General features: G+C 43.7%; 1 protein-coding gene across 1 annotated transcript; it reads right to left on the reverse strand.

Moving 5' to 3' along the window:
• Positions 1–4,935: 4,935 nt before the first annotated feature.
• On the reverse strand, positions 4,936–16,407 carry LOC103926248 (cysteine string protein-like). The gene is given in 4 exon segments (XM_009335090.1): positions 4,936–5,030; positions 10,669–10,843; positions 14,873–15,093; positions 16,284–16,407. Coding segments are annotated over 4 exon segments (615 nt in total).
• Between the last annotated feature and the right edge of the window lie 223 nt (positions 16,408–16,630).

A 16,630-nucleotide genomic window follows, 5' to 3' on the forward strand; every position in this document is an offset into this window, starting at 1 on the left:
ACGCCTGCTGCGTGACTGCCAACACCTCGTTAATTTTTAAAGGAAAACAAGATGTATGTTGTTCTTACTCCAGCTTACCACAAACCCTCACAAAGCAAGTTAGTGCGGGAGGATACCTGTTGAGATCCCTTCGTCTCATCGCAGTCCATTAAGATGTTGAAATCCTGAGGGATTTTTTTCCAAACCTCCTCTCCTCTCCCCGAAATGTCTAGACACTATTTTTCCAGAATAAGGAAATATCTACGCATTTACATACTGCCACAGTAGGAATACATTGTCAAATCCAGGCAGGTGGTACTTAGCCCGTGTTCTCTCTCTCCACTAGTGGGAAATCGCGTGTCTTCACCAGCGTCTTTCTGAGATTACCTTGCAGGTGTGGGCTACCACGCAGTTGTCCCATACTATTCCTTCCCAACCCTGGGACAGGTGACACTGGCACGGAGGGCTGAGTCCTCTTGTATGAAACTCCTGTACCCGTTCGTCCCTCTGAGAGTGAAAGGAGATGCTGGATGTGATGATTTAGCTGACTTTAGCTCAGGGAGAGAAGGAAGGGGATTACTCTCATCCGCGGTCTTTCTCCTCGCTTTGTAACAGCACGATGAACATTTTCTTGTCTATAGAAAATGATAGTATAGGAAAAGAAATCAGTAGTTTTAGCTGTGCTCAGTTTTGCATGCTTCATCATTTTTCTTTAATCATTTTATTCTAAAAAGAGGCAAAAATGTAATTTGTTCTGGCTGAAATCATACCCATACTTTGGGTATTAATTCTTAGGGAAGGTAAGCAATGAAATTAAATGACATACAATTACGTTTGATGTTTTTTTGATGAAGCAGAGTGGTTTATCCTATGAACTTGTTGTGGGGAGAAACATGCACAAACTACCTAAATAACTGGTTATGTTGATGGCAGGCCTGAATCTTCTGTGATTTTTCTTCCATTCAGTATTTTGAGTGAGCCAGGGTATGACTTAATATCTAAGCATGCTAAAGGACAGCTCTTTGAGAATACATCCAGCCGAAACAGCTGCCCCTTGTCCATTTTTCAAATGCTTGGGCTTCTGTGGTCACAGAGACTGGATCCCATCCTAGCGAGAAATATTCCCGTCCCGTAGCAGGCCCAGTCTATCTGGCACTCTGCGCTGGCTCTCGGACAGCTGCAAAACCCCCGGGTGAGATGCTGGCCCCAGGGAAGTTGACGGGATGTCTGCCATTGTCCTCTGCAGCATCACGGTTTCACTCTCTGCGCGCACCCTTGCTGGGGGAAATCGTTCCGTATAGGAACTGGTGCCAGTAAAACTACTGTGTTATATCACTCCATCACACTCCTGATTTTTTTTTTATGTAGACAAGCATTCTGCATTATAGAAAGGATTTGCAATGTGCGGCTATACCTTTGGCTGCTTTGCATCGGTAGGGTACATCTGCTGCAGTCCAAGACCGGGTTCCTCTCTGAGGAAACCCTGAGTTGCCACTTGCCACTTGTCAGGGTGCAAAGCCGTAGTTTTGGACAGCTGTCTCAGCAGCTTTTCTACCTGTTACTGGGATGAAGTTGTTGATAGCGTGGAAAAGAAAAGGGAGTGCTACAATTCATACATACAACCTTTATTAGTCAGAGTGGTTGACAGCAAAGGTAGATTTGAATATGTAGTACTTTACATATAAATAAGTGCAGCAAAACGGAACAAAATTTTGAGGATCTGTAGATTTTGAGAAAGTTAATGGGTGTGCAACTGAACTTTACACAGAAACAGATCATGTAAGCATAGCTATGTTAGGAACTTCTCTGAAAAGCAAACAAATGAGGAAAAATCGTATTGAAGAGCCAAGTCCTGAAATCCTTATTCATCTTTTCTCCACATGTCCCCAGAATAGCTAGTCCTGACAGCAGTAAGAGAGGCAAATGCTCTGGTACTCTGAAAACTAAGTTTCCTCTTTGGAATTAAACCATGGCTTCAGACACTCAGATTTTTAAGCTGCAAGTCCTGGAGAACCCACTCAGAGCCTTGGTCATTGGTTTGTTCTGAGGTTTTTGGCTGAGATAATACATTGTGGATCTTCTGTACAGATCCTCATGTCAGTAAAAGGGCTTTGCAAACATGCGGCAGCTTGTCCATCTTTGCATCACACTGCGAGATCGAGTCATAAATCTTTCCCAAGATTTCCCAAGAAAAATCTCTCATTTAGAAAGGGTGAGTAAGAACGACCATCTTGAGCCCATGGACATAATTTCCTTGATTTCAGTAAACTTTGGCTCCGGCCCATAGAGTGGGGTCCGGAGGGACATCGAAGGTGTTGCATGTGAAAAAAATTCCCTAACTGCTTTTGCTAATCTGGGATTTACCTTTCCCTCCCTGGCTTTAGGCCTGATCTGTAGCTGTTGTTGAAATCAAGGGTGCAATTGTCAGTGACTTCTATGGGAGCAGGAGGAGGGATTTCACGCAGGAAAGGATTCCACGTACAACATGTAGCTTTACACTAGACTTCTCTCCAAATGCCTTTTCCATCTCTGCTGGAAATAGTCACTACATAGCATGTGCACACTTTCACAGTGAATGTCTCTACCAGACAGTAAAATTTAAGAAATCACTTAGCCTGCAGATACGTCACATATTACGTGCTCTCCCTACTCCTTTGTTGGGTGATAACATCTTACACCAGAGTAAACACCGTGCAAAAGGGAATCGCGAGGAAAGCCAAAAGACGTGTGTGTGCGCGTGTGTGCGCTGGGGCGAGTGGGTGCTGGTGTCCCCCGGCACGTACCCAGTGGGCTGCGCCCTGCCCGTCTCGCAGCACTAGCACCCTAACACCCACGCCGTCTGATCTGGCCACCCGGCGGGAAGATCTGCGGCGCTCGCCTGCCGCTGGGAACGTGCCTTCTGGGGTCACGTCTCCACAGCGGCAGGATGGTGTCGCCAGCTCCCCTCCCCTGGGAGCGCCGGGACGGATGGGCACATCCCCCTGGCGCCGCTGGGTAGGCAGGACGGCGGTCTGGATTTATGTGCGTAGGAGTGGCCTCCGAATTTATTTGCAAGATGCAACTGAGGACAAAGAGGAGCCCATGGGTAGGAGGGGAGCGAGTACCTGTCCACAGCCCCAGCCATGCCGGGACTTCCCCTCTCCTCTGAAGCAGAAAAATAGGGCTATTGCTGACGGCAATGTGAGCGTTAGCTGGCCCAGGTGCCTGCGCCTGGAGAACAGATACATAACCTGAACTGGAATTAATGGCTTTTAAAATGTCCATGTGTTATAGGAACTTTAAAGAAATGTTAAAAGTACTATTTCTTGACTTTGGACTTACAGCTAGTGCGATGAAACACATTTTTTTCCCATCTATTTAGCTGCCACTGAATGACATTTGATGCGAAAGGTGAGAATAGAAGTAAGACAATAATGTTTCACAACCGCAGAATCCAATTTTAAGGAAGGGAGTAACACTTTTGACTAGCTATATATTCACTGGTCTATATAATTTAGTGGTACATTACGTCCCCCTTTGGACTGCAGCACTGTGATTAGAGGAGCAAAAATAGCAAATGCACAGAACCGACAATGATTGATGTAACATGATCAATAAAGAGAAATTCAGCTGTCTAAGGCTTAAACTACTATGTCAAGCCAGTGAAGTGCTAAGTTTAAGATCTCAGAGGTATTTCTTTAGCTCTTACAAATTAGAAGCCTAATTTCTTCATGCTTGCTTTAGCCACACCACACTATCTCCACCGACTTGTGCAGCGGTACACCTGAACGTACATCTCATCCCTACCTCTTTATTTATAATCACGCCATGTGCTCTTAAAGCCCCTGCGCCTGGGGCAGAGGGGAGGACCCAGGCTCACCCCGATGAGCCAGGCTGAGGAGGACGGTCGCTCCTCTGCTGCTTGCCTGCCCTGCCAAATCCTTGCTGCTCCCGCAGCCCCGGTGCCAGTGCTGGCACGATGGCTCCTAGCCCAGTGCCAGCAGGGCAGCGGAGCTGGCAGCCAGGGGCATGGCGGAATAAGCACGCCAGCAGAAAGCTGTTGGCTGGGCACCAATTCCCAGCACATTGCAGCTGCAGCCGGAGAAGCCGGGGCTGCCCAGCATGGGTGGCAGGCCCGTCCAGGCTGGAACAGGGGAGATTTGCCATGGGACTGTCACCGGCTACGGGGAGAGGAGAGGGGCTCTGGGGCAGCCCAGGGCCAGCCTCCCCCTCCATAGGGTGTTTGCCCACTGTCTCCCAGGTTTGCAACTTGTGCAGGGGAGGACACAGAGCCTATGTGTGCTTCTGGTGCTGGATGAGGCTCCTGGATTTGGAGTGGCCTGCGTTGTAACCACTAGCAGAACGATCCCCAAGCACTTTGTCCTGGCTCAGGTTTATAATTGCTGGGGCTGGGCCCCAGCAAGCTGCCAGCTGCTTTCCAAAGAGGATTTCTTCTCTGGGAAGGACAGCCGCGTCTGCCTCGCCACCGACTTTCCCTCTGAGATCTGCTAAAGAGCATTTCCAGGGCTCTCTCACAGGAACGTTTCACATCCAGCAAAACTGCGGCACGCGAGGAGCGTTCCTGGGGCAGGGAGAGACAGAGCGGTGTATCTGAAGAGGGACTCGGGACTATGTCTGAGAGGTGAAACCTCAGCTGAGGGCAGGGAGGAGAGCAATCATACCAAAGGGAGTATTATTAGAGGGAAAGACCATGCTGAGCCTGGCAGTTTGAAGCCGTGAGAGACCAGCATGTTGGTCTGTAGAGCTCTGTACTGGCCATAGGTATCTCCTTGCAGAGTGTAGATATCAACCTACTTGAAGCAGCCTAGAGAGAGATTCTGCCTTGATAGGAAATTACTCTCAGGTTACTCTTGATTAGCTTAAAGACAACTACAAATACAGGCTGCACAGCTTATCACGTGTTTTTTCTCTCTGTGACACTTGGTGGGAAGCACCAACAGGTCATGTTTGCCGGCTCTAGGAGTCTGTGCGATAGTTCCGATGGCTGTCCCCTATTAGCTGTGTCTTCTCAGTTGCATTAGTCGGCTGAAGCACGATAGGAGTTTCTCCATCTAAATTGGGGAGGAAGACAAAAAATACTTTACGAATCCTTCGCTTGCTACCAAAGTCAAATTTGTCGTTAGCACCACAACATTTTGTCTACTCTTCTGGCTATGGCTTAATGTTGGCTTCACAGATAGCTGTGTGCGCACTGAAGAGGCAGCAACGCCCACACCGATTCTACAAATGCTCTTACTCCTTGTCCACGTATAATGGCAGATTTCTGGGTGACTATTGCTGTTGTTACTAAACTGGACATTAGCTGTACCTGGTGCTTTGCAGAGATTGCAAGATAAGGGTCCTTGCCTGTTCCAATTGCAAGTGCTTGTTCCTGCAAATGTCTGAATATAATGAGCGCTGTTGTGAGTCAGCAAGCACTAACCTTGACAGTCTTCACAAGAATGGGCCAGAAATGAGTCTTGAAAAGGCAAAGTTAACAGTAAAGAAAGAAGAGAGTTAAAAGGAAAAAAATGCATGAGCAGTAATTTACTTGAGAGGGAAGAAATCATATATATCCTGAAAGCCAGCTAGTTAAATAAAAATGTTAAATTGCATTTTGAAGTCTTATGTAATATATATACAATAGGATTTTGAGAATTACTGTTTTAATGAGTTTGGAACTGCCCAAACCTCATATTATCACTATGTATATAAATCCTTACTGCTTTGTACTTTCTCATTCTGTGCAGTTATGTGTTTGGTTTCCCAATATATCTGTAAAAAATGCATTTGTTGTAGAGCAGAGGAAAGTGAAGTCCTTACAGAGTTCCCTGATGGCTGTTGTGTTCCCTCTGATAATGAACGAGGTTTGGCTGCCCTTCTCCTGGGCCTCTTTCCAACCCACCATTTTTGGGGGGGAGGAGGGGTCTCAAGACTCAGAGACTGACTTTTAAAGGTTCAGCCATCCCAGTGAAGTGTTTTCATATGAAAAATTCTGGACTATCTGTATCTTGATACTAGCACAGCCTTCACAGTAATTGAATACAAATGATGACTTTTTTTTGCCGAATGACCGAATGTTCAGAAGAAAACTCATCTGACATTTCCTCCTGTTTACATGACAGTTGATGGGATGAATCATGGGCAAAAGATGTAATGTACAGGAGTAACTTAACCCAGAGCAGGAATCTAATTGCATGCCATACGGCTTCCCCTCAGTGGGGGTAGAACAACTTTGACTCTGTCAAGGTGAAAGGCAAGAATGATTAAATGCCAAGCAGCTTCTCTGTATGGGCAATTCTCTATTTAGACACAAGGTCAAAGACAGACATGTTTCGTAACTTCTAAAATTATATGAGTAATTAATGCTTAGAGCTCAACTCAGGCGCAGATCAGTTTGGCAGTTCCAATCCATTTTTAAGTTGCGATGTATTTTCTAGATTTCTGAGCAGTACTCCCTCCCACCCGCTGCTGCCTCCAAGTTGTTCATTTTAGGGAGGATTGCTGACGGAGGGCAGAGGCTAGCCGTTCATTTTGCTGTGATACCCAGATGTGCAACAAGAGAACAGGACCCACTGCAAATCTGTCGCATTGCTTCCAGCTGATCTGCAGGCAGTTCTGAGCTGACACTTTCCCCAAGTATTTTGCTGCCCACACCCTTCTAAGATTTATGATTCTTTTTTATCAGAACAGGGACCCATGGTATAATAAACTGTACAAATAAAGCCTGCTAATGGAGAGCTGCAGAATGGAGGTGCGGCAGAATTCACAGTTTAAACTGCTTTCTATAGATAGCTCTTGCCCACTGTTCGCCTACATTGGTATCATATGGGGTGCGGAGGAGACAATGAAGTGCTAAAAACTTATTGCTTCTGAGTTGGGAAAGTATTTTGTTATTCAGGTTCTTTTTTCTTTTTTTTTTTTTCCCTCTCCCAGATTTCATTTTCTGTAAAATGAAAGTTGGTCTAGAGATGCCTTGCTTTGTTGTTACGATGATAACCAAACAGGAGAGGAGGACAAACCTGCCAAACTGCTTGAGTGCATCATTACAGACTGAAGTACCAAGGCAATCCAAATTCCAATGGCACCTCCTCTGGGACCACAAAAGTCAACAAAAGGTTTGCCATCGACTTCAGTGGAAGCAAAATCTGGCAACCTGCCCCGTGTGTGCGAGTGAAAGTGATGAACCGTTGCATGTATCCGTGCTGCAGACAAGCGAGTGATACTTCTCTCTGCCAGTGTATTTTTGCAGGTCGCCCGTAACATTATGGCATGATACCACAGATTACCCTACTTTACACTTTCTTAATGTCATGTTTGATCTGAAACCCTAAAAAATGTCATGTTTAAAATGTAATAATCCAAATGTAAGACTTATTTTGGAAAGTGATCATCCATTGTACGTTAGGCCACAGTCCTCTGTGGTACAAATCAGGAGTCGTGAGAAGAAATCACTGTAACCTAAGTACAGGCCGGGGCTTGCAAATCCCTAAGTTCCTTTAGTTCTGATGGTCATGCTACCCATGGAAGTACCTGCTCTAAAACAAATCTCTCACGGGAGATATTCAACTAGCTGAGCATTAGAACTAGTCAAATATATTTGGATAAAACTTTCTTCTAGAGGAATATGCCATTTTATCAGAATTGAAGCCTTTGACATGGTTGTGTTGATTTCAGTGACAACTCACTTTGCTTTTACATTTTAGGGAATGGATCACTGAATTTTTGGCCTTACATCTCTTTTTTTCACTAATAATTATGTGTTATGGTATGTTAATTTGAGGGATGAAATCAACTGTGTAACATCTTAATTTTGTTAAGGAGAAATGTGAGGGACTCTGAAAATTATTACTGTTGTGCCAGCTCAAAAGATGAAGTCTAAATCTCAGCTCCCACAACATGCATATTGTCTCTTCCGTGCAGGACGGCCAGCTCCAAGTAGCTCCTACTGAGCGCAGCAACAACTGGTGGAGACCTGCTCTCAGAGGTTTTTGGCATCAGGAATGCTGATGTTTTATCGATGTTGCATTCCTCAGAAAAGCAATGACTGACTACAAAACATTTGGATAAATTAAAGTATGGCCTTAGCTTGAGAATATACATTTTGACCTTAGCAAAAAAGTTCTGGCTAGCAATAATATAGATACTGGGGACAGCAGGAAGCAAAGAAATTAATTACCAGGTAGAATGCTCAGTCTGTGGGCAGAGGGCATGCGAAGAATTTGGATCCTAATAGGATTTCCTCTTCCAAAATGAAATCTGCTGCAGGAGTGATTACAGTTTGCTTCTGAATTACCTACAGGAGCATTTCTATAATTTACATAAAGGAAGCCATGAGTATTCATTTCTATGGCCCAACATTTGAAAATGTCTGGTGGAAAAGCCCAATCTTTGCCATTCTAAGTCAGCTGCATCTTTTTGGACAGCATCCCTAAAATCTGGGGGGGGAAAGGGAGAGGGAGGAAGTGCAGTTTGAGCTGCTTATCATTCATTTTTCTAAATGCGGTGTCTATTTTCCTTTCAGCTGCAGAAAAGATGCTCACATTATCCTCTGTCATGAAGTTTTTACTTTTATTCCTGATACATTGCTCTTTTTAAATCTAATTTTAAAATATAGAGAATTCTACTCTACTGAGACAAGCTGGTTTTGATTGGCAGGAAAATGTAGCAAGACTGAAGAGAAGGGTAGGAAAGGTAGAAATACCTAGTTTTCTCCAGGCCCTACCTATATACTTAATATTGTCTTCAAAATACTTAAAACACATAATTCCACATTCTGTTTATTTTTCAGACTGGTACTTTGCTAAACATTTTAAATTATTTTTTAAAATTGATATCTCAGCGAGACTTTGTGGGAGTAAAGGGATGGGAAGGTGGCCTAAAATTACTGAATACCAGTAAATACCACCTGTGCTGGAAGGAGGGAGAAATTTTTTTTCTGCCACTGGGGAGTTTTGTGCTGGATTTTGAGAGAGAGCAAAATACCTGCCAGATTACAAAAAAAGGCAGAATTAAAAAATCCTTATTCTTCAAAGTTCCATCTTCATGTTTCAACTTGGCTTTGGTGTCACAGACCCATAAATATCAAGACCCATTTTAGATTTGCACTTTTCAGGTGCCTAATGTTGTAGACTATATTACATTTTTTTCAAATAACACATTGTGGTTATAAAGCTTTCACTAATAGTTTTTGTTGCCTTTGCAGAGACTGATCAAGTATGATCAATTTTTAAGCTGACTGTATTTACCTTGATACGCCTCTAGGCAAAACCAATTTAAAAACATCACCACACGTTGGCATATCAGTTATATAAATAGCATTTGTTTCAGTTACTACAAGTGTTTTGTTGCATATTTAAGGAAGGGTAAATTTGTGTGAAAATTTGGGGGGGAAAAAAATTCTTCCTGCTAAGGGAACATGACATTTGCAATCTGGCAGTGCTAATTTAAGCATAATAAGCGTAAGAATATAACAGCGTAAGACCTTCCATAAGAATGGAAGAGAAAAAGAGTGAGCTGACTGCTTAGGTCTTTCCTCATAAAAAAAGCATAATCCTAATCATGGTCTTTCCTCATAAAAAAAGCATAATCCTAATCATAGTTTATATAAATTTGCAGCTGAAAAGTGGCCTAGGTCTTCCCCTGATACCTTGGCCTCTTATTGCTGGAGCAAGGATCATTGCCTCTCTCAGCCTGTCCTGCAAGTGTCCAAATCTAACCAGTTTGAGATGTTTCTGCTCCCCCTGAAGATGAAGGCAAAACTCTGCCCCACTTCAGCAGATTAGGACAGGGCTTTTTGCTCAAAACACATAACCCACGCTAGTGTCAAATTAGGAAATCACCACCATCATCTTTTGGTATAGCCAAAACCTGAGTATGCAGCCGGCGGATGCAGCAAAGCCGAGAAAAGAGGGTGACATGCTGCGAAGGGGGTCCTGCTGCCCCCAGTCCGTGTTCCCAGCCCAGCGCTCTTGCTCCCTTCTTTGAGCCAGCGTTAGCACTTGGCCTGCCCCACTGTGAAGCACAGCAGGGAGTTAAACAGGCAGGGAACTACACACATTTTTGAGAGGATTGGTTTTCACCTGGATCGTATCCAAGATCTGGTTCCTGGTAAGGCACTACAATTGCTACTGCCAGTGCAGAAGAGAGCGAGCGGCTTGGGGTCTGGATGGGAGAGGGGCAGACCGCGGCAGCTCGACGCAAACTGTCTTAGGTTACTGCACAACCTTACTGTTGGAAACTTTGCAACTTTTCTTGAAGCCTTTTCTTGAATGGGTACAGTTGGCCCATCACAGTCAGTGATAAATTTTACATGAATAAAAACCGAATGACAGTTCAGGCAGATCAGAAGGGGCAAGCACCAGTCCAGGCAGAGCCTAATCTATAAGTACAGGATCTAGGATGTGAAGCAACGTGGGCATGGGGGCTAGAAGGTGAACATCGTCTCTTAAGAAGAGCCCTGAGACTTGCAATGTTTAAGTGTCTCATAAGAGATACAGGAGATATTTGATTGTTAGTGCCATAATTTTGGTTTTTCATTAACACTCAACTTGGGAAGTTCATCAGGTCATGGAGTTAGCTGGAGTGAATTGGCACATCTCCACTGATGTCTGGAAGCAGCCTCAGGATCGTGAGCAGAACATCTGGCCTACAGGCTTTAAAGATTGTTTTGAACAGCTTTGCCACACAGTAAGCCCCTATAATACACACCTCTTTCCATGTCGTTCTTAATTTGCTCTTCCAAATCTTCTGGAGACACAAAAAACTCCTGTTCTTCCCCTTCGGGTACTTTGGGTTTACACTTCCCACAGCAGCAGTTGAAGCAGCAGCAGAGGCAGCAGCAGAGGTAGCAGCCTGTCAGCAGGCCACAGACTGCAAACAGGCCCTGGGTTAAACACAGCAGGAGGAAAACCCCGTAAGCAATGACCTTCCTGAAACTCGTGGCAGTCTCTTACAGCTGAAGGCAGATTGTCAAAGGAACTCGAGTTCCCAAGTGCTTGGCACTCAGAGGAGTCCAGCCTCTGGCCAAGTGCCTAAACAAGGACCAGATCTTCCAGAGTCCTCCTCATCCACCAGCTCCTACTTGCCACTCAGGACCGCGTCCACAAAGAAGATACCAACCATCAGGCCCCTGCACACTCAACTTTTGAAAGTCTGTCTTCAGCTGACGGCCCTCAGAAAAAACTTCCAGGCGGTATGCAAAACCCCACCCACCTTAAAATGACTCATTTCCATCTTAAAAATGACTCATTTGCCCAAGATCATTTTCGCAAACACTTATTTACTGGCAGGTTCTTGTCAATAACAAAGCCAAGAGAAAAAGAAGCAAAGACCCAGATGCATCCCACATAACTTTAGGCACTGAACTAAGGCATCCAAATTAGGACTGTAATGCCCGTGGGCTCCCCACGTAGCCAATGGTAAGTTGAAAGCCCTTCCAGAGTGTGATTCAGCCCCAGGGGGATTTGAATTGCCCATTGGGGATGTCTGTCTCTCTCCCCATTAGCCTGTGCAGGAGCACACAGGTGACAATCCTAAATTAGACTCCTCGGGCTGTGGTTTCTTGATCTGGGGACTCAGGCAGCAAGAAGTTCCCACCTGCATCGCCCTCTGCTCACTCCTGTCCCTGTGGCACAAAGTGCGGAGGCTTCAGCAGAGCCAGCACAACTGCCGAAACCAGAGATCTCAACCAGATTCAACAGCCAGAAGATTTGCATTTACAGAGCTTTTCTTCCTCCAGACCAGGTCACTGCCTGGGTTCACGGCACAGCTCCACATCTGCTTGCATTGGGGGCTGCGTGCCATGTCACGGCAGTGGGACGGGGGCCTGCAGAAGGGGAGCCCTTAGGCTGGCATTGCCACCCCGTGCTCCATGGGTGTATGACAGCAGCCTGGCTCCTGACCCGGGGTGGATCCAGGCCTGCACTGAGATGTTTGTGGTAAAGGAGAAACCTCCACATGTCATCGTGGACATAGTGACGTAAGAGTAAAGGAAAGCCAGTGACAATCCTGAAAGGGGAATCAAGGCTGATATGTGGAACGTGTCTGTAGAGCCAGTGCAACTTTGTGGCCACCAGCTACATGTAAGTTAACTTGAAGGTACACCCAGGCTTTAGCATTATAGTTATACAGTCTGCCCTTTACTAACTATTTGTGATATTCATAAGAAAACATGCCACTGAGGAAAAAAGCAAGCACAAAAGTCAGGATATTGTCAAACTTTGACAATGAAGCTATGTAAATAACACTCAGTTATGTATGCATGTCTCAGACGATGTTAGTGGAGGCCGACTGGAGCATCTTTGAAGGTAATAAGACTATTTACATGCCTAATATTAATATAGGCATGCATCAAGAGTGAACAAGGTGGTTTTAAATGAAAAGAAGGACTCTGACTTTTAAAATGTTTTCTGTCCAACGGACACCCAAAACTGTTCTAAATGCTGTAACCCCTAAAATAAGTTATCTGACTGTTTATCATTTATGTTATAATGATATAAATAAATCACCATAATAAATCACCACAATGGATAGAATGAAAAAAAGACAAAATAAAAGTGTATAGAGGGAAAAAATACTTGAATTTATTCATGATACCTTAAATGTTTCAAGATTTCTTGTGCTTATATTATCATAGTTAGTAAATCAAGAATCAGTTTATTGATGTGATCAATAAACTGTCTTCATGGTAGAGGGAGAATTGCTTTTTGCTAAAACAGTTAAATGAACAGCGCCTATGCCTGCCAGTGGAGAAGCAGTTAAAGTTCCCATTACCCATGTCAGTATGTTCCCAGTTTAATATGCCTGCTCAGAAGTCTGGCACTCTGAAAAAAAGTAATTTTCACTTTGCATTTCTCCTTTCATTTGAGTTTCGTTACTTCTAATGATACACCTCCTCACAATCGTCAGATTTTCTGAGTACAAGTGTGATAGGAAAGAGGATTTACCAGGAATGTTTGTAGTTGAAGAGAAGATAACGAGTGAAAGCTGCGGTCCCTATTGTCTTCTACCCGAATGGAGGAAATTAGGGGTCCAGAGGTCATCTGCAGATGATGCCTCAGACTCAAATAGTATTATGATGACCAATATAAAAATCTAAAACTGACCCAGCATTTGTGCATGAGTTAAAAATAGATGAGGAATAGTGAGCTCAGCTTGCAAAGAACACTTGGTGGCCTGGTTATGCTTCGGAGGTGGCAAAATTTTGGGTTGGGGGAGGGATAGAGAGACCACCTGTGACAATCCTCAAATGAGTCTATATGCATATTTTGGATTTTTTGCACAGGATTCTTAAAAACCAGGAAGCAGTGATTACTTTTGCTGGGATATTCATTATATCTCATCTCAACTCTGGGATACAGCTTCCTTGAAACAATCCACACATTCCTCCTTTAGCTGCTAGGGACTTACTAGCTTCTCTCTGTACCCTCCAGTGCTCTCATGAGTCAAAGCCACAGCAGTTATTTCTGTTCCTGATTTTCTAACCACAAAGGATTTTATACTTCATAAAACCTCCATTAAAGATCGGTAAGCAGAAGAGGAAATGAAAGCTAAAAAAGCAGCAAACAGTGAAGAAAACCTTGTTTAGCGAGACTGTTAAAGGAGTCAGTACTGCTGCTCTCTCAGCTCTAAGGCAATGCTTCCTGGCATCTGAACCATGACAAAGAGGCCAAAGGAGAGGGTGGAGAGCAAAGACAAGAGGGAACGATCCAGCAGGAGAAGACAGTGGCTGGGGTGGGGAGTCCAGCCTGCAAGCAGGAGCCAGCTACAGCAGCTGCCAGCAGGCAGCCTCCAGCCTGTTTCTGAGGGTGCATCTGTGCCTTTGCACATTCATTAGTTTCACTCACTGTTCTGCATTTGAGCAGCTTCCATCTCATCCTGATTCAACAGACAAATTATGCTTCTCAGACCCAGAAATCGCCCAAGTGACTTCCCAGTTTGAAAGGGGCCTGCGGGGCAGTGAAGCACTGCCCTGATCCGTGCTGAATACAGGAATCCATGTTCTACGGTTCTCAGATCAAAGCTGTCATAGTGTGATTGCCTCACACAGTACAGATCATCTTCCTAATGTATTCCAGGGGAGTCCTTGCTTTCCTGTGCTTCTATTGCTGGAAATAGGTGGGGACAGCATGGATTTTGCACATTTGCAATTCTGTTGGTTTGTTACATTTCTTAACATTCCAATATTTGCTGAAACACTCGAATCTGACGTATGCAAACATCAGAGGACACCAGTGACATAAGAGAACACATGAACACAACTCCTTCATGACTAGAACAGCCCACAATGTGTTTTGCCTTGAGCAATATGCCAGTTTTTGATGTACCATTCTCTTCGTTTCCTACTCTCTTCCTCCACTCCACCCTTCTCACCTTTTCTTCTACTTCCTTTCTCTCACCCCCTCGCCAGGGCACATATATGACACCACAATCACAGACTGTAATGTATTATTATTGCTTACTTGCGCTGTGTGCTATATATAGCAAAGAGCACAGCTAAATTTGTACTGTAATAGCTTATTAACTGGTTGTCACATAAGTGGGACTTCTTGGTTTTGAACAATGAGTCATTTTTATTTAGTCATTGCTGAAAAGAAAGTTAAAATTAACCTGGAGCACTAGATTCAAATCTAATTAATGTCTGAAAGTGTTACAAAACATGCACTCTATTTAACTATTTACCAAGTTTAAAAGAAAACATTCTTTATTAGCACTATTCTGAGCTGATGTTACATTCTGCCACTGTCGATTTTCCAGATAATGTTGTTTAATTAAGCTTTTAGTAGCAGTTTAGATTCTGATCTTGCTATTTGTTAAGCCTGGAGAGAGACCATGTTTTTCAGGGGGTTCCTCGTGTGTGTAATTGTCTGTGTGCATTGTAACACTTGATTTCCAACAGAAAATAACAGCTTACCTTTGCCCACCAGCTTGAGAGCATGAAGTAGGTGTTAACATTTTCCTCACCAAACTGTTCTGCCACATAGAGCCCTAATGAACCATACTTGTCTTATATGTTTTGCTTGGACAGATCAGTCAGTGTTGCATGGGCATTGTTAATCTCTTTAAATTTTTCTGCAGCCTCTGGGTTGTCTGGATTCTTGTCAGGATGATATTTCAAAGCCAGTTTTCTTAAACATGGAAAAAAAAAAAAAATGGAAAAGAAATCACCTGTATGTGTGCATGTATACAGACACTTACAAAACATTACAAAATATTTTAGTAGAGATATAATCATTCTGAACTGTGTGTCCAGCCTTCTTTTTTCCAGCTCTGAGGTACTCAGTGGAAGAAAAGTGACACAAAGTGACTGAATGTGAGAGTTTTGGTAAAAGAGGTGTTCCTATTACACTGAGCATGAACTTTGTGTATCGATACCTAGTCAGCTACCATGTTAAAGAGACAGTGATATATGCTGAAAGCACAGATTGCAGCATGATAATAAATCACACGCATTTGTTGCATTATGATTGCCAACTGATTTGCAGAATTTAGCAGGTTTCAACAAAGATAAAGATTTTTTAAAGGTTGTTTGAAAACATGATGATCACACTGTTTATCCCATCAACATTACCTTCTTTATAGCAAAGGAAATAATTCTGTATTCGACTGCCTATCAATAGTAGCTATATTAAAATTTTGTAAACAGTGTCTGTGTTTGCAGAAGCCCAGACAGTGATGATGGAAAACACGCTTAGGAGCTGCAATAGAAAGGAAGCATCTTTTTGGAGCACAAGGTGGAAAAGCGTAGTGAGTTAACCCCAGTTTCAAGCGTCTGTCTTTGGGCCTAATTCTCCACTGTCACACTTCTGAGACAGTCCTTAAAGCAGTGGAAGCTGATTTTCAACTGTTTAGGGCTGGTTATGCTGGTGGGAAGCCTTTGCTGGGACAGGGCTCAGTACTGTCTTTTTCCCGACTACGCAGCGCTATGGCATCTGAGGACAGGTAGAGCTTGAAAGGAACAGTGTGGGACTATTGGCTCATGGACAGTGCTGGGGAAGCATAGCTTGGAGAAGAAGGGTTTGGAGCACTGGCAGTGTGAGTTCACACGTTCTTGCAAAACAAGCATAGACAGCAGTGTATGTTTTAAAAAATCTCCACTCCCATTGAAGAACTGGCAATAAGATTTTTCCAGGACATTTATTTAATGACTAGTGCTGACCTCTAGTGGCATCAAAAGTGATTTAGTAGTGTTTTAAATTCCGTGATCCTCACCTCAGTGAAGCTATGTTGCATTTTGTAAATATTCTCTCCAAGTGTTTCAGGAGCTAACCGTGACTGTTACACCAAAAAATATTATTTGTGGTGTGAAGGCAGTGTGTCCATACTTCTAACAAATTTATCCTGAGAGTAGGGTCTTGTTTGACTTTCCAGTGAAGTCCCTGTACAGGCTATTCCCCCAATAAAATATAACTGCTTTGCTCCTCATAACAGTTCCTGCCTTGGAGACATTCTGACAATACCAAGACTGATATGAGCCTGGGAACAGCCTCTGCCAACAATCTCTTCAGTTCTGTATGCTGAACCCAATTCATCTTCTCATAGATAATAAATAAATCCTTAAACATGTCTCTGATGGCATGAAGGGGTTCACGTTCAGTCATATTTAATATACTGTGCCTGTGGTACCCTAAACATAAATTTTCAGTCATCTTTAACATGTGGTACCTTCAAC

This window comes from Pygoscelis adeliae, unplaced genomic scaffold (genome assembly GCF_000699105.1).
Source record: "Pygoscelis adeliae isolate BGI_AS28 unplaced genomic scaffold, ASM69910v1 Scaffold101, whole genome shotgun sequence".
In the NCBI taxonomy this organism is placed as follows: domain Eukaryota; kingdom Metazoa; phylum Chordata; class Aves; order Sphenisciformes; family Spheniscidae; genus Pygoscelis; species Pygoscelis adeliae.